The sequence below is a fragment of the Ambystoma mexicanum genome, chromosome 12 (genome assembly GCF_040938575.1).
Source record: "Ambystoma mexicanum isolate Mex_15411 chromosome 12, UKY_AmexF1_1, whole genome shotgun sequence".
Lineage (NCBI taxonomy): Eukaryota > Metazoa > Chordata > Amphibia > Caudata > Ambystomatidae > Ambystoma > Ambystoma mexicanum.
The window spans coordinates 51,911,155-51,929,725 of record NC_090936.1 but is presented as its reverse complement, the minus strand read 5'-3'; the positions used below and the strand labels follow the sequence as shown (position 1 = coordinate 51,929,725).

The window sequence follows — 18,571 nt, the reverse complement described above, 5'->3', positions numbered from 1 at the left end:
TGCTAATGGATCCGACAGGTCAACGCCACCCCCTTCTCCTCAGCGGATTGCTGACCCTAGCAGCCTGGAGGATTTCAGGTCAAGATGGAGAGTCCCAGGCATCTCACTCAAAGCCATCAGTCTCATCGAGGGGAGCTGGGCCCCCACTACCTTCAAGAGATACTCCAACTCTTGGAACGCATGGACACGTGGACCATCACCTGGTTTGCAGGCTACTCAAAGGTATTCGCCTTACACTAACGCTGCCGTCCTGATATGACAGATCATGGGACGTCAACAAGGTGTTCAACATTTTCCTTTCGTGGCCTCATAACGAGGAGCTATCTCGAATGGGCCTTTCCGGCAAGCTCACTACGTTGCTGTGCTTGGTCTCCTGCAGAAGAGTCTCCGATGTCAGAGCTCTCGACTTAGCAGACAGGACCTTCTTTCATGATGGCATTGTCTTCCACATATCCAGAAAGAGCAAATGTAATTCAAGAGTAATATCATATCCTGCCTTTCCAGAACAGCCTAAGCTTTGTCTGGTCAAGTGCTCGAAGATCTACAAAGAGGTAACAGCGTCTCTCAGGATCTGCCCTAACGGACAACTATTGATAGCACTGTGCAAACCCCACAGAGCAGTTTCAGCCCCGACATTCGCACACTGGGTGCGCTGGACTCTCTCCCAAGCAGGAATAGATACTAATCACTTTGACGCTCACACAGTGAGAGGCGCCATGGCTTCCAAAGCTTTTCAGGTTGGAGTTCGTCTAAAAGACATCACGAGGATTGTCGACTGGGCAGGTGAATCCATTTTCAAACAATTCTACCTGAAACCGGTAGAACAACCTGTATCCATAGTGGTGAGTAAGCTTTAAACAAGCATAATGTGAGCCTCCGGTCTTGACATAGAATAAAGATTTTCCAGAATAACTTATAAGAAAGTGTTAATTCTATTAAAGAGACAGAGGCGAGCATTATCCCCCTCCCCGTCTAGAAAAATAAGCAGCGCAGAGAAGCTAGCATACAGCTGTTCAAATATTGTTTGCATTGGGTGAATATTGTCATACTACATGTTATGTAAGTTTGCATAATAATGTATACATTTTCCTCCCACCCTCATAAAAAGTAGGGTTATTACATACGTAAGGTAACCCGGTTTGTTTCTCTCTTCCTTCCATAGGGACTACGGACAAGCCGGCCTGATCTCCTGATCTGCTACGTTTTCCCTGCAGGACGTCCTCTACTTTTCGTCTTCTGCCTTCCCTATTTCTTCTGGTTTGATGAAGTTTGCAGCCCGAAAGAGGAAGTTACATTCAGTTGGTTCCGATTTGGAGGGACATTTGGACACCTATTGGAGGACAGGTTGTCAAGTGTTTGTGACTTGTTGTGGACTTGAACCAAAGCCTCCTGGGAAATGGAGCTGTGTCTTCAAGTGACTGTTTTATGGACTGGAAGTTTATTTCTTTAAAATGTAATGTTGTTTATTGGATATTTTTATGCATTCTGAGTAATGTTCATGCTATGTTATCACTTACACGCATAAAAATACTTGCTGCTGAGCTTTTCTCTTTTTAATTAATAAAAGAAAGAGAAGCATAATGCTCGCCTCTGTGTCTTTAAAAGAATTAAGACTTTCTTATAAATTGTTCTGGAAAATCTTTATTTCCCACATCTTGGACCTTGCCAAGAAGGCCCATGTCCAACTCTATCTCCTAAGGGGCATCCTCCCTTTCCTCACCTTCCCCCAGAAGCTCACTGTCACCCGAGCTCTGGTACTCTCCAGTCTGAACTACTGCAACAGCCTCTTCCTTAATCTACCTTCTTCTGTCCACCCACTCCAGCTAATCCAGCATAGGGCTGCAAGACTTATCCTTGGCCTTAAGCCCAGGGACCGTATATTCAGCCCTATAATCTCTCCACTTGTTCCTGGTTGCTGCCAGAATCTAATTTAAATCCATCTGCATCAACCATAAGGCTGCCTGGGGCCAAGGGCCATGCAACTTGCTCTAACCAAATACTCTCCCTCCAGATCCCTCTGATCCTCCTGCTCCTAATCTCTGCTTGTAAAGTGCTTATCTAAGCAGAGAGCGGGTGGCCGTTCCCTCTCCTCAGCTGGCTCCCTACTCTGGAACAGCCTCCTCCTTTCTCTCCATCCAGTGGTCATGGCCTGGCACTTACTTTTGCCCTTGGAACTGACTCTTGCACTTACCTGTTGCCTTGCAACTTTCTCTCTTGGCACTTACCCTCCCCCATCTGTGGACCCTCTTCCACATACCCCCAACCCCTGTCCCTTCTCTCTCCCTGCACTTGCGCAATCCAAATGTTCACATGTCCTAGTAGGACTGCTTTTCGGTCTTTGCATTTCTCAATTGTCTTGTTGTTTCCCTTGTTCCCTCCCCTTGCCCTGTGGGTGCTGAGAAGCACAATGTTCTTGATGTATAAGCGCCTTACAAATGCCCAATAAATAAATACATGAATAAAAAATACCCTCCCTTCGCCCCCTTCAAATTATCCAGAATAGGACTGCAACACTTATCCTTGGCCTCAAGCTCAGGGACCGCATCTCTGCAGCTCTAAAATGTCTCCATTTGCTCCAGGTGGCTGTGAGGATCAAGTTCAAGACCCTCTGCACCATTCACAAGGCTTTCTGGGGCTTGGGACCCCGCCACACCCAACTCTCTTTCCCTAAATACCTCCCTGCTAGAGCCCTTCCATCTTTTAACTCCAACTCTCTGCAGATCAAACACTTTTCCAAGCAGATGTTGGGGGTAGATCTCCCTCTTCGGCAGGAGCCTCTCTCTAGAATTGCCTCCCTGCCCCTCTCAGACTTGAGCTGGATCTCCTTAAATTCCTGAAGCTTCTCAAGACCCTCCTTTCTCGTCTTCCTTCCCTCTCCCCTACCCTGCTAATGCCCCCTCTGCCGCATTGACTGGCTGTCTGGTCCTTTCTGAGTCCTACAGGGCACCAGACCCTCCTCACCCAGTCTACCCCAGCACCCTGGTGTCCCTGACCCCCCCCCACTACCTGCACTTGCCCATCCGGCCCCCTTCCACTGACTAGCCTGGCGATGTATGCATCCCTACCGAGCCTGATCCGCCTCGGTACTCGCACTTACCATGTGATCCTCACTCCCTGCATCCCCTGGCACTTACCCACCTGGCCTCCCCTTAGCACTTGCCTAGCCCCAGGGGCCTTCTTTTTTCCCTCCTCCCCTCCCCTGCACTTTATGCCTTCACCCTACCCCTCACTTCCCTCCCACCCTAGCATTGTCCCTTCTACCCCTACCGGCACTCCCTTACCCTCCCCACACCCTTCCCCTTCACACTTCTTGCTACTGTACTTGCACTATCCAAATGACACAAGGCCTAGTAGGACCGTTAATGTTTTTTTCCCTGTCTACCCCTCCCCTTTTTTTGTCTTATGGTGCCTTGAAACACCATTTGCTGTATTGGTGCTTTATAAATAACCAATAAATTGAATAAATAAATATACAATCAGTTCACAATCAAGATTACCTTGAAAGTAACCTGTTGCTAGGAGACAGACAATCTGGTTTCCGGCCCAAGCACAGTACTGAAACTGCCCTTTTAGACCCCAAAATCCAGCTAGACAGCATAAGATATTGGGGGAAGATGTGTATCCTTCTCCTACTTGACCTGTCCGCTGCTTTTGATTTGGTTGGCCATGACAAGCTCTGCAACACCCTCACTGAAAATGTCATCTTCTCCTTAGAAGCCACTCTTTGGGTAACGTCATTTTAAGCGGATCGATCCTCAAGAGTCTCCTTCGGTGCCGAGGCTGCTGACCCCATTCCAGTCCCCCTAGGGGTCCCCCAAGGCTTGTGCCTCTCTCCCACCCTCTATAATGCCTACACAAAACTGCTGTTTGCAGCACTGGATGCCATGGGTGTCATCTACACTAACTTCGCAAATGACATGCAGATCCTCATCCCCATCTCGGGAGACTACGAACAAGACTCAGCTACCATTAATACAATCTACGCCATTGTTCAAAATTGGATGGCCCTCCATGTCAACTACTCAAACATTACCATCGACAGGACTCCCATTCCAGTACTTAAACATGTCAAAACCTTAGGTGTCACTTAGACTCCAACCTCACAATGAGCAAACATATCAGTAGCCTTGCCTTGGCTACCGCATACACTGTTAAACCTATTGCACTCAGCCGCCAATTTCTCACCCCTCAAAACTGCCTCAGCCTAGCCCTAATTCTATCGAAACTGGAATATTGTAACATCCTTTTACTAGGAACCACAAATGCTAACCTCCACAAAATGCAATTGTTACAAAACAAAGCCCTAAGTGCAGCGTTTGGACTAAAAAGAAATTATCATATTTCCCACATCAGGAGATATGTACATTGGTTCCCATCAAAGCTAGAATCCTATTCAAGACTCTCATTCCCACTCACAAATGCATCACCAATGTAGCCCCATTATATCTGAACAACACTGTTTCTCAAAGAAAGACCACTAGATCCCTCAGATCAGGCTCCAGTACCCACCTCAACGGCCCAAGATTCAAGAGCACCAGGTGGTTAGCTTTCCAGTAATTGCACCCAAAATTTTGAAATTTCTTCCCCATGTATATCAGAAACTAGCCCTCCCATCACTGCTTCAAGAGCCTCATCAAAACTTGTCTCTTTAACAAGTTCTAACCATGAGCCTGCCCTTGGCCACCTAGTTCCTCATTCCCCTGTCTCACCCGGCTTCCTGCTTTGTCTGAGCTACGCTGCATTTATTGTACAACTACCATGCTATGTCTTGAACGGAGACATCTCAGCTCGCTTACCGTAATCATATACTGTAATATTGTAATTCTCTCTGTAACCAGTCAAGCCTGTCTCATGTGACTTAAGCCGTGATACCTCCGGGTTTTGGTGTGTAACAAATGCAATAAATAAATAAAATAAAATAGACAATCCTTACATCTATGAGGTCTCTTGCCACCTTGCTAAAAACCTTGCACTGAAAAATTCAGCTTCCAGGTATCCCCATACCAACATGGTCTGCCATCTTACACTTAGGTAAATAAGAATATCGGGGCATGGGGATACTTGCTGTTCTTTTTCTATTTTGCAGTTATGAACACAAAAGGCTCACCTACAGGTGTGCCAATTAAGAGTCTTTTTTCATCCTTTTGGAGTGGGATGATGAGTATTGTGGGCTTTGACAGCGCCCTGGTCCTCAGTGAAAGTGGAATAACGTTTAGAGATATTGTTTTAGGAGCAGATTTTCCCTAGGCATCTCTCTGGCCTGATGCATATGACATCATCAGTAACCATAAGAAGGCAGTGAGAATACAGTGATGGCGTGGCCTCCATAACACACGCTGAGACGCCACAGCAATGGCTCCCTGGAGCAGCACAGACAGAATACGAGGAAAGCAGGAATATGTGCTGAATGCGTGCAGAACCAACGGTGACCTGAGATCCCGGGAAGGACCGGTAGTGCTCCCCAGTGAAGATACAGGTAACAGGAGTTGCAGGAAACCCGGGTGGGGTAGAGGGAGCCCAAAGAGTCAACTATTCCCTGGGAGTGATCTCCCTCGTCACAGTAGTGACACCTACAGAACCAAGAGTCAAGTATTCCTCTGGAGTAATCTCCCTCGTCACAGTAGTGCTACTCAGAGAACCAAGAGTCAAGTGTTCCTTGGGAACCATCTCCATCATCACTGTTGTGACACGAAAAACCATAAATCTCAGGAGTGCCTCAGGAGTGTACTCCCTTGTCACAGTGGGAAACCCAGCTCATGTGAAAGATACCAAAAGGACCAAGAACTGTCAGGGAGTAATCTCCCCAGTAGTCAAAGGCCTGACAGAGTTCCACCAATAAGAAGAGTTGATAAAGCCTTAACTCTGTTGTTCGCAAATTCGGGGGGGAGGGATTGAAGAGACTTGTAAAAAGGACTATCAAAGAACAGTCTCCAAAACTCTTCCAGGAGAAGGGAGTAATTTTCCTGGTCTAAGTGCAATTGGTAAATCAGAACCTAGAGCAAGAGACTGCTAAGTCAGCTTAAGACTGGAGTGTTTCATCAGGAGAAGGGAGCCATTCTCCTGGTGGCTTTGATAAGAAGTTCATTGAATCCTTTGTGGTTTATTTCTTAGTGGTAGGGATAGAGAAGTTGGTTTGTACAGAGGATGGTATATTGGTTTTTAAGTTACATCCTGACGAGCACTCGAGTTATTCTGTGTTGAGGTAGGGAAAACACCTCTAGAAATAGGGAAAGGTAGGTTCTTTTCTTTATTTGAATAAAAGTCTATAGCCAAACCTAGTACATGGCGAGGGTCAATCAGATTGTAACAATCAATCTGATTGACCCTCGCCTGGGCTTTACCCGACCGAGAATCCCTCTCCCCTCTACGTTCCTGCAAATCCCCTATGGCGGGGGGGGGTGTGGCAGCCACTCAGGAGGAGACTCTGAACGGGGTAATCCCCACTCCGAGCCAATACACGGCTGGAGGCTGCCATCTTCCCCCGCCGGGGTTTGAAGTAAGTGTTTACTCTCCCACCCACCCCCAATCCAAAGAATCCCCACGCCGCCCACAACCCCACTTACCTTCTTTTTGGTCAATTTCAGGAGCATACGCGCTGGGAACATTTCTGTCCCCAGCGTGTCCGCTCATGATCCGTGACAGGCCGTCATGCCGTCATGGAAAGGAAGAATGGACTACACGTAGTCCCTTCTTCCTTTCCATGGCAGCCATTTTCCTTGTATACATTTTCCCTATTTTTTTAATGTCCGCCATGGTAAGGGAGCAGGGACTACTTGTAGTCCCTACTCCCTTTCAATGGTGGCCATTTTGTTTGTTTACCTTTTTCTATTCATTTTGAATGGCCACAATGGAAAGGGAAAACAGACTCAGTTTTTTCTTCCCCGACGGCCAGTTAAAAAAAAAAAGTGTTCTGTTCCGAAACGCAAGAGCGTTTAATACTCTTAGTACCCCAGTATTATGGGCCGGGGTACTAAAGCAATAATCCCCTCGCCACAAGGGTATTACTGAGGTCAGGTAATGCCCCAAGACCTGCGTTAAGGCCCTTGCTTAGCTCGGGCCTGTGACTAAGGGCCCCGGGTATTACCTGACTCAGAAATGCCCCAGCGGCTCAGGGCTTATTGCTTAATGCTAGCACTTTGTGAGCCTCCTTACTCCATCACACCACTGAATGCACAAAGATGATCAGAGTCCCTAGAAGGGAATCCCAGAGGCAACCCTCTCCTCGCCCACATACTGAAGCTGCATTGCAGGCTTTCATGGCTAAAGGACCTTAGTACAAGAGCACCATGTGATAGATCCACAAGTATACTCCACAGCCACCACAGAGCAAGTGGAAGGGGCATCAGGAGAATGATTGTAGAGGCCGTTACATCAACAAGGAGCTGAGGCCAGGTGTTTTGGGTCATGCTTGGCGTAACATTTCCTTTTGTGGGCATGCTTTTTAGACAGGGGTAGAGGGTGATTGTCTGGGCTGGTGTCCATCTGCAATATTCCGAGGAGAGAATAGAAGGATCTAGAGAAAATGTTACTACCACACTATTTGTATGCTGGATGTTTCATAATTTTTCCTTTAGTCAGTAAAATAGCACACATAGCATTCCTTGTCTTAAATATTAGTGTGAAAACTGCAGTCACAAGTTTGAATCCCAGCAGGGTCAATTTATTCTCAGGTTGATGAGTTGAATACATTTTGTATTGGCTAGTAACTATTGTAAAGTGCCAAGATACAGTACACTTCAGTTTGTTGTGTGCACTATTTTGTTCGTAAATATAACCACAACAAGCGGCTTTCCTACGTGTTTGACTACAACTCCCATGTTCCCTCTTCATTGCCTGGTGCCTGCTGGGGTTGGTGGGAACTGTAATCGAAACCATCTGGAGAGGCAAAGGGTGCAGATCTCTAAGCCACGATCTGCTCTACTCATTTTCCGTTGGTGGTTAACATATCAGCAGTGATTAATATGTTACCCCTGGCAACACCCATCACAGTGTAATCGGATGTCTAAAAACGGAGGTAATTACCTCAAAAAATCACATACGCTCTTAAACATTGTCTTACCTGTCAACAGTTGCTGCAATGTAAAGTGAGTGTAACATGTTCACAAACATGTTCTCACAAAACGCTGAACAGTATTTGATTGGTAAGTTAAATCCTCAAAGGTTGGAGATTGATTTAAAACCAAGCATCAGGAAATCAGCCTTTGCTTTGGTGCAAAGGAACCTTTCCCAGAGGAAGATCATGTTAAATATTATGGGGGGCGGAGGGGGGGGGATCAATCCAGAGATAAGAATGGTTTGCCAATGATTGTAAATACAAGCAAGTTACTTTAGCTACCGGATTATAGTGCAATACGCTCTTCACATTCCTTTCTTCCATCATCAATATAAAATTACCCCAACCAGGTCTCTGAGAGAATATTAACAAAACATGTCTAATAGGAATCTGCATCACTGAACTAAATACAGTCTCTCTTTAGCAACCAGGACACGTATGGGGTCTCCAGAAACAGCCCCGGGGTGGGATACAGTGCCAACTCGCTATTCGTCTCTCCAATCCATGCTCAGGGATGTAGCGCTCAGAAAGGGGTGCGGTTTATGCACCCAGTGATCAATTAGGGGCATTTACTGCTTTGCCCCACAGGTCCCCATCACATGCCCCACTGTCCAACTGGACTCCAGCATGCCCCTGCAAAGCGGCGGGGCATGTTAAATATGTTTGCTATTTCTAGATGCTGTGACAGGGAAATCTAAAAAAGTGTATTTTCATATCTTGGGGTGTGATGGAGGGACAGGGGGCAATAGGGGTTCTTTGGGAGGGTGGGTGGGTTGTTCCTACCTCCAAATGTGAATATTAGAATCAATGACCCACAAATATGAATGGATCACTTTCTGTGGGGTTGAATGATTGATGGTTCTGGAGAGCCCAGAGTGTGCAATAAAGGTATCCGTAGCCAATCACAAAATATCGAGGAATGAATGACTGCCTTTTTTTGGCCGATGTCTTTCGAAATGTTTGCACATTTTAAAAAACAATAGATGGGGTGTGGGGTATGGGTATAACTTGATGTAGGGGCAAAAGGGTGCGGACTGCGAGGATTCCCCCCCCCCCCCCCCCGCTTTATTTTATTTTTTTAAAGTGCAAAAAAAAACAACAAAAATGTTGACAATTCAGCCAAAAAAAATCTGTATTTCTTCTTCGATTTATTTTTTCGTTTTTTTCGTGGACAACCTGCAATAAAATACATTATATGCCTTACCATAGTACGCATTTAAATGAGGAATATTTTTTGTTCCAGCAAAAGGCAAATGTATTTTAATATTTTGGAACGAAGACTACCGTATTTAAATAGAACACACACTTCAAGTGCTTTCACTGCCCTATATCAAGCTAATTAATTCACCTCTTTTTTTAACAGCAACTTCATAAAAATAATGTGTTTGTCTGCCTGTTTGTTTTCTTTCCATGTGTAGTGTGGTCTCTCTGTTTGAATCGATTGCCGTTGCTAAACCACTGACACGGCCCCCTTTATGAATTCATAGTTGAGGGTAGAATTTCCTGACACACAGGTGGGAGTGACGAAAAGGAAATTTAACATTGTAATTCAAAAAAGATATGTTAACCGAATCTGAGTTTAGATCGCAGCATGCTCTGATGGCATTAGTGACATTATTATGTGTAAAATATAACTTTCGTGATAGTGTCATCACAAGTAAAATATTGTTTTCACAGAGCGATATTGTGGACAGTATTTCTCAAAACATTGTGTCCTTTCATGTTCTGTATATGTTGCCAAGCAACTTCTATAGCCTGGAATGCAGTGAGCGGCATACACAATTAACAAATAAGCATAACGTTAGAAATGAAAACAGATTTTGTCGATTGGTTCTTTATTTTTTTGGACATATAAAAAATGTATGGAAACAATTAAAAAAACTACCTGTATTTTGTTGATTACTCCAAGAGAGTCGAACCAGGTCTGTACGGCCCAAGGGAACTGCCTGGTGACGGCCATGCGAAGCACGATGCAGAATGAGATGGTGGTAAATATTTTCCTAAGGGCGATTCCATCTGTCAGGGCATGGGGCAAGACAGATAAAAACACTACGAAAAACCCAGAGAAGAAGAAGGCTGAGCTGTTGAAGTACCTAACGTAGGCGGCTTTTCGTGTCAGCTTCAATTCAATTCTGTCAAAACATAAGTACAAAAATACTTTGATGAGATAACACAAGTTCAGGTTCTATACATCATAACACAGCGGCAAAATGAATCCTTCTTTAAGTGACCAAAAAAGTGCTGCCTGGGAGGTTTTGAATTAATCTAACCCCTGGCTCTGGAGAACCTTCTCATTACGAGTCTGGCGGTAACCCTGCCGGGGATACCAGCGGTTTGCTGGCGTACTCGTAAAATGTTACTGACGCCTGACTTCCTGGTGCCACCACGAGATTACAAGTAAATGTAATGCTGGTAAAATGTAAGTCCCCATACCCATGGAGTCCCTTAGGGTTCTATGGGATTGGGGACACGGAAGCACCCGCACTGTTGCTAACGGTGCCGGTGCTTCCGTTACCGGTCTGCCTTCAATGGCCTCTTTACCTGGCAGGGTCAGACCTGTTGGGCACAGCGGCCACGGCAGGCAGGCTCAGAGTTTGCCGATCCGGAAACATGGGTGCTGATGAGCTTACCGGCACCCTTGTTTCCGGACCGGCAAACGTGTAATGTGCCCCCGTTTTTAACCTGTATGTGCCACTGCAGAAGAGCGTGAATCAGTGGGGGACTTCCACCAATGAGATAAGCCCAGACCAAACTACTAGGCCACCTCTCCTCTTTGTGGAAACACAAGCAACCCCAGACACGGTGAACATTACTCGCCATGTAAAACTTTATTCAGTGAAGCAGAAGTTGTCAGGCAATACTTTCTCTTTGCTGTCAATTGTTGCAGCTATTACACATTTTTTAAATAAATGTGTTTGTTCTCATGGGTGATACTGTGTGTCTGTATCTATATCTGTCTATGTAGTTGGTTGTGTGGATGATAATTAGTGGTTTGATGAATGAGTGTGTGTGGTTAATTACTGGATGAACTGTTGAGTGGGTTTCGAAGATGTGTGGATGGGATGGATGAGTTTGTTGAGCAAGTAGTGGGTAGATGGATGGGTGATTTTGTGTGGCTCTGGTAAACGGAAGGGTGAATTTATGTTTGATTTTGCGGGTCTGTTAGTTGGTGAAAGGATGAGTCTGTTTGTGGATGGATAATGAGTTTATGTTTGGTTGCTGACTTTCTATGTGAGCGGGTAGAGTGTTTGTATAGATTGCTGAATAGATAGTGATAATGTGCTTGTGTGCAGATGATTCAATGCCTGCCTTGGTGCTTTGCCAGAGTGTGTGTGTGTGTGTGAGTGTGGGGTGGGAGACAGAGGGGGTGTTTGGACAGGTGGTTATCGAGATTATGCGGGAAGGTTGGAGTGATGGACAGTGATTTTGTTCATGTCTGGAGGTCGGTGGAGACTTTTTGTGTTTGGATAGATGGTGAGTGCTTGTGTGTGCATAAAAGGCAAAAGAGGTTTGTGTACCGGGTGGCATTCTGATCCAGGGACTTCCTAACAGACAGAAAGCAGGGGCAGTTTTGGGTTTAAACCACTGAAGCAGTCAGAGCCCTCCCCTATAGCTTTGGCAGGGTGCTGTTGCGGGCGGAGGAGCTGGAGAAGGGGTAGGTTCTGAATTAGGATATTTTGCAAGAACTGAATAAAGGTCATGTGCTTAGGAAATTAGCCGCACGTGCTTGTGCGGGTTGGACTGCTGGAAATCGATTGATGCTGGACAAAGCATGTGGTTAGCTAGCCAGTGTGACGGGTGAGGAGGAACAGAGCAAACAGTGCAGACTCGGCCAGTGAGGGGCAGCAAAGGAGGCAGTGTGAGTGGAGAGAGAAGGTGCTCAGTTAATGTTATGGGTCCTTGTACCACGCACAGTTGCCACCTGCATAGTCTCTTGGCGCTCTGCTGGATCCGCAATGGAAGAGGGCTTGGTGGTTATGTTAGTGGGATTGAGAGGGAAAAGAGCAAGAGAGGTTTCTCACAGTGCCAAGTCGAGTGACAGAAGTAGCAGAGCCAAGAGTTGGCAGTGTAAAGGTGAATGCAGCGGACAGAAAAGGAGAACGCGGAAAGGGGAGGAAAGGGTCATCTCAATCCCCCAAAGAGCCATACCATTTTAGCCACTTGACCTCTATTTTATGGTCAATATTAAATTATGTGCAAATGTGTTGCAGGAGTTGGGAGAAGGCCATACATTCCGAGTGTTATGCAACCATCCACAGCAGGAAGTAACCCCATACTCATCCTCTTTCCCGTCCACCGATGACCCCTAGACTCCTTTTTAATCCTCAGTGCCAACCAAGAAAAGCAAGAGTAGAGATCTGAACGAATGAAGTGTACACCCTGCGTATGAGTCTCGCACAGCTTTCCAGAAAGCCATCAACACCAGGCTATTTGTATGACACTGCACCTGTACCCTCCGTTTACGTCATATGCTCTGGATCTAACATGTTGTTGTTACCCTTATAACTACCTGTATGTATCTATGTAACCGTAACCAAGTAACTTGTCAAGTAATTTTGCTGTTGGGCCGCATTCCTGTAACCCTGAATTTAGCCTTACTACTCTCTCCTGTAATAGCGCCTCGATGCCTGTGGGCTGTAGTGCGCTCTATAAATCCAAAAAATAAAATAAAAAATTATGGCAGGTCCAATCCCAGTGTGTGCAAGCACCCAAGTACCTGCCCTCGCCCCTCATAGCGAAAAAAGCATATGCCAAATCCTAGAAGGAAAGCAGCCAGAACTGCATCAAAGTGACGATAGGAATGAGAGCAAATGTGCTGGAAAAGAGCTCCAAATATGACTGCCAAGGACCAGCAAGCCAACTGAGGGGATATAAAATGGAGGTCTCTCTGAGCTGCGCAAACCTTCGGACCCAGCCCTCTGACCCACTGTGCTCCCCCATATTCCCTTCATTCAACCACAGTAACAAAACTCTCCCCTTTATCATCAGGCGCTGAAGACCAAGCACATGGATGGCATGGAGGCCAATCTCCCATATTCCCTTCATTCAACCCCAGTAACAAAACTCTCCCCTCTATCATCAGGCGCTGAAGACCAAGCACATGGATGGCATGGAGGCCAATCCCCATATTCCCTTCATTCAACCACAGTAACAAAACTCTCCCCTCTATCATCAGGAGCAGAAGACCAGGCACATGGATGGCATGGAGGCCAATCCCCCATATTCCCTTCATTCAACCACAGTAACAAAACTCTCCCCTCTATCATCAGGAGCAGAAGACCATGCACATGGATAGCATGGAGGCCAATCCCCCATATTCCCTTCATTCAACCACAGTAACACAACTCTCCCCTCTATCATCAGGAGCAGAAGACCAGGCACATGGATAGCATGGAGGCCAATCCCCCATATTCCCTTCATTCAACCACAGTAACAAAACTCTCCCCTCTATCATCAGGAGCAGAAGACCAGGCACATGGATAGCATGGAGGCCAATCCCCCATATTCCCTTCATTCAACCACAGTAACACAACTCTCCCCTCTATCATCAGGCGCTGAAGACCAAGCACATGGATGGCATGGAGGCCAATCCCCCATATTCCCTTCATTCAACCACAGTAACAAAACTCTCCCCTCTATCATCGGGAGCAGAAGACCGGGCACATGGATGGCATGGAGGCCAATCCCCCATATTCCCTTCATTCAACCACAGTAACAAAACTCTCCCCTATATCATCGGGAACAGAAGACCAGGCACATGGACTCCCCTCTATCATCGGGAACAGAAGACCAGGCACATGGATGGCATGGAGGTCAATTGACCCACCAACCACTTTTCCAAAGTGCGAGCTTGGGGTGCGGTCAGATGTCCCCAAACGGTTGTCCATCAAACTATTCCGAAACCCTCTAGTACGAACACTAGCGCTGTTTGATCACAGCCAGGGGCAGCTACAAGTGTACTAGTCCCAGCCTGGTCGGTCTAGCCACCCACCCCCGCGCCTTACCACTGAGAGCCTGCACGCACGCACCAGGGATGCGCCTGAGTCATCCGGAATTCATGCCATGACACCCCGGCCCACACACAAATGGAAACAAACATTCCCACAAACTATCGTACAATATAAAACAGCAAATGTATGAAAATATTAGAAAAAAACGCAATTCCCTGTGCAGTGAATGTGATCCGATAGCTGCAGGGAGATGAAGATTCAGTTAGATGTCATGCCTTAGTTTAGTAGCTCTGTGTGATGTGGTCTCCCTGACAGCCACCTTGTCTAAAATTGTGCATTAATACATGTCTGTGAGTTTAATGCACAATACGATCATACCCATGCATAAGAGCCTCTGCGTCCAGGTAGAGTGACAAGGATGTGCAAGAAATGAACATGCCATGTATGTAACTAATGGAAGGAGCTGGGTGACTTATTGTCCCTCTTCTTTCAAAGTAGCCTAATTTGTAGCTTGGTGTAGTCTGAGTCACTATTAAAAACGCTCTTAGGTTTTCTTTGCATTTACAGGTGATGCCAGGTACTCCAAGGTAGGATCTGTGTTGTTAATTGCTGTTGCTTAAGTATTAAGCTAGATTATAAAGGGCCACAGATTTCACCTTCTGGTTACTTCCAGACACTGTTCCAAAAAGTAGAGGGCCTAGAGGAATTTCTAGCTAAACGAAAGCAAACAGTCATAGTAATTAATTAAGCAATAGAACCCGAGGAGGGGGGCATGACGGGTCTGGTGATGCCCTAGGCATCAGTTACAGGCCCGAGCGAAGTGAGGGCTTTAACGAATGCCCTGGGGCATTACCAGGCACATTACATGGCACGCCTGTAGCTTTTTGCAGATACTGTGCCCAGCAGCAGTGATAGCAGCCCCTTCTAAGCATGCTAACCTCATTCAGGATTCCTAGGAGAAGAGAGCTCTCTCAGTCTGATTTTAAACCTCTAATCTGTCACTATTGAAAGAGCCTCGGAGAGTAAAATATAAAATGAGGCTGTGTTTTGTAACCCTCATCTGAGTTTATTTAACTCGAGCCAATGAAATGACCTGGCAACACTGTGCAGAAACGTGAAACCTGCGTTAATCCAATCACTGTAATTAGTAGCTTTAAAAGAACGCCCATCTTAATTCAATGTGAGCATTTTTCTCACAGATGCCTTTTACCAACAATGCCCTATATACATGGAAGTCCCCAGGGGGCAAGAACACACATCATAAACGGGATAGGTAGCAATCAAATCTGTCCCAATTAAATCGGAAAGTACAAAGGGTGTTCCCTATATATAATTGGTGTTATAAGCCTTTTTGGGCCAGTAATTACTGAGGCCAGCTTTTGTCACCAAGCAGTCTCTACTCCCTGCTACATACAATACGAACTTCTCGGCGGCACAATTCCTGCTGTATTCAACAGTGCCTTGCAGGTTCCTTCACCGTTCCGGCCCTCATGAGGACAGCAGCTTCTCAATAATGACTAGATATGAACTAATGCTACAGCATCCTCTATTGCCAACGAATATATCCATGGAGTGCTTGAGGGTGGGGATTGCTCATCCTGCACCATGTGCTCACATTCTGTTTTTTTGGGAGCAGCGTGTCATAAAGCCGACTAGCTTTAGTGAGGATCATGTTGAGTTTGGATAATCGTGGCAAGACACCTGGATTTGCAATCCCTGCCAGCCACGGCTGGGGCTACGATAAGGTAAGTCTAGGTGGCAGCTTAGTGTTCATCCAGTAGAGGGCAAATAGGACGCTGTTGGGTTGGCCCTAAAGTATCAACTACAGCCCTATTGTTAATATGGGAGTGCCGATAAGTGACTTTGCCTGGGAAGGCATACATTTTTTCAATATGCCCTGCTGCCATCATTGCCATGGAGGGCACACAACAAAACATTGTATGTTGGGGCAGGTAGACTTGTAAAAAATCTTTCTGGGTTCTGTGACAGAGTAGCCTTCCGATCATCATCACAAGGACCTGGAAGTGATGTCACTAGGTCCTTCAGCCAGCAATACTAGGATTCTTAGCAGCATAGCCCATGGACTTATTTCCCAGACCATTTGGAAGGACCAACCAAATAGGAAAAACACCTTCCAGACTTTCCTTCACTCACAGACGGAAAACCAGTGTGGATCCAGGAAATTCAACTGCAGATACAAGGGAAAGTAGACTATTGGGAAACCCTTATCAGTCCACAAAAATATCTATTACACCCTAATGGGGGCAGTTATGGGATATGCGCACCTCTCAACGCAAATGCAACTCTTCTGTGTGCAGCAACCAGATACATGGAGCGGACATCACTGCTTCAAATAATATGTTCCTTACAGCTGCAACCTCTTTAGAAGGAATCTAGAGCAACCAACACCCCACTGAAATCATTGGGAAAAGCACCACGCCACCCAGAATAAGAGAGACATTTTTTCCACCACCCCAGTCCAACAAAAGGTCTTTATTACACTCAAATTAAGCTGCTGAGTGCAGGCATCAGCTAAAATGCACTCCAAGAAGGGGATGTTCCGCAGTCAGATGGTAAAGTCAAGACAGCGGCTGCATCAGAACAGCTTGCAGCACCACACAGAAGATAATCCAAAATGGCGGCTGTCCTATTTGAAGACACCTGCCCCAGACCTATGACTACAAAGCATTCTTACCACTTGGCATGCACAGCCACGCAAGAAGAGATTTCTCAGTTCTGTCGGGATTTAAAGGACATTTCCCTGGATATAAGGGAAAAGGAGTTTCGTACTGCAGTGCTGGGGAGTTGTAATAAGGAGTGTGGTAGTGGAGAAGGTCACCAGCAGAGGAGTAATGAGCAGGTACACTAGAAAAACTGGAGAGAGGGGGAAGTTGGTGTGAAAGAGAAACAGACAGTGGAGGAAGTTGGTGTGAAAGAGACAATCTGGAAAGTGAGGTATGTAAAGAGAATACCCAGAAGGTGCAGGAGGAGCGCACAAAAGAGGAGAAGTAGAGGCTGAGAAGAGCAGCTTACGCCAAGAGGAAAAGCCAAATGGGGCACATTATCCCCAGAGAAAGAAACTAAAGCTGGGACATGTGAAAAGGTAAGAAGGGTAACTGTGCCCAAAGAAAGGGAGAAATGAGAAAAGGTCACATTTTGTGCATAAGATAGAGAGGAAGGAGAAAAGGTAATAATAATAATAATTTAGCATTTATATAGCGCTACGATCCCTCAGGTATCTGAGCACTGCTTATTATTACCCACGCTGTGTGGTGCCAATTTATCGACCTCGGAAGGATGAAAGGCTGAGTTTAGCCCTGCCAGGATCCGAACCTACATCAGCATGCTCTGCACGGATGTCAAAGGGAGCGCTCTACTCGCTGTGCTATCGGACCAGCTAAGGTAGAAGGCCCATCCAAAGAGAAACGGGGGCGGGGCTGAAGTTCTGAGCAGGGAAATACAGAGAAAGGAACAGCTGGCACCCTAACAAATGTAGGGGAGGACTGGTCCAAGAGACCCCCCTCGCCTACGCTTTCTCCCCAGGTGAGGACTATGGGTCCTTTGGGCGTCCCCTCATGCCACCCGGGCCCAGGTGGTGGAGGGTTCACCCACTGGAGACATTGCCCGCACGTATTAATTGCCCACACGTATTAAAATTTAGCTAGGCCTAGAAACCATTTTGTCTAGTAAAGATGGTGTGAGCTCAGCGCACTGTAGCGCGGCCCCCACCCTTGGAGGGTTTCAGTCATCCTTGTTGCCGCAGCACCCTGGCAGATCCGCTGCGAGCACGTTCCCACGAACAAGACGGACATGAGCTAGTATAATACATTAACATTGTAACAGTTCACCTCCCGCAGTGTATCATCGCTCCCAGCATGACCCGGCCAGCAGGCCTAGGCAAATGAAAAGAACAGTAAAATGGTCGATTATATGCCAGACAATCTTTGTATATTAATGCTGAGACTACTTGCAAAGGATGCTTTTCTCTCATAAAACCCCTTATATTACAAAAGCCTGTAGGATGTATAATTACAAGAGATCATGCCCCCATGATATAAGCGATGGTGAGCATATACCATTGCAGTTGGGTACTAATAATAACGGCACGCACCAGGAATCTGTTTGTTACGTGTATGACTGGAAAACGTACACCCCATGGGCTCGGGCCATAACTGAACTAATGCTGCTAGAGGACACAAGAAAACGAATGTAAACCATACAAAGGGCCCATGTGAAGAATGCATGAGAAGGTGCATGTCTAGGCCCCACATGCGCCACCACCGTCACGAACAAGTGGCGGGTTACTTTCTATGTTCTCCACCAACCCTAACTCTACCTCACTTACTGCAAATATATATATGCATATAACTAAATACTGCACGTGTTAAAACATAATGTATGAATAAGGTACTCAGACTGGGTATAATCAAGACACATCCAGCAAAGTTTAAATACATGTTTTGTAATGTTTTAAATAAGTATTATAGAGTGTTCAAATGTTTGTAATGTCCTTACCTAAATCGGCAACACACGAGGGAGATACCTTTGTGAAATACGCGCAAGGCCA

At 46.1% G+C, this 18,571-nt stretch overlaps 1 protein-coding gene across 1 annotated transcript in view; it reads right to left on the bottom strand.

Annotated features, from left to right (window-relative positions):
* The window catches only part of CFTR (CF transmembrane conductance regulator), a 1,072,657-nt gene that overhangs the window by 655,171 nt on the left and 398,915 nt on the right, over nucleotides 1-18,571 (bottom strand). The window contains exon 8 of the mRNA XM_069627944.1: nucleotides 9,939-10,185. Coding sequence (XP_069484045.1) covers nucleotides 9,939-10,185 — 247 coding nt within the window. The remainder of the gene's footprint in view (nucleotides 1-9,938; nucleotides 10,186-18,571) is intronic.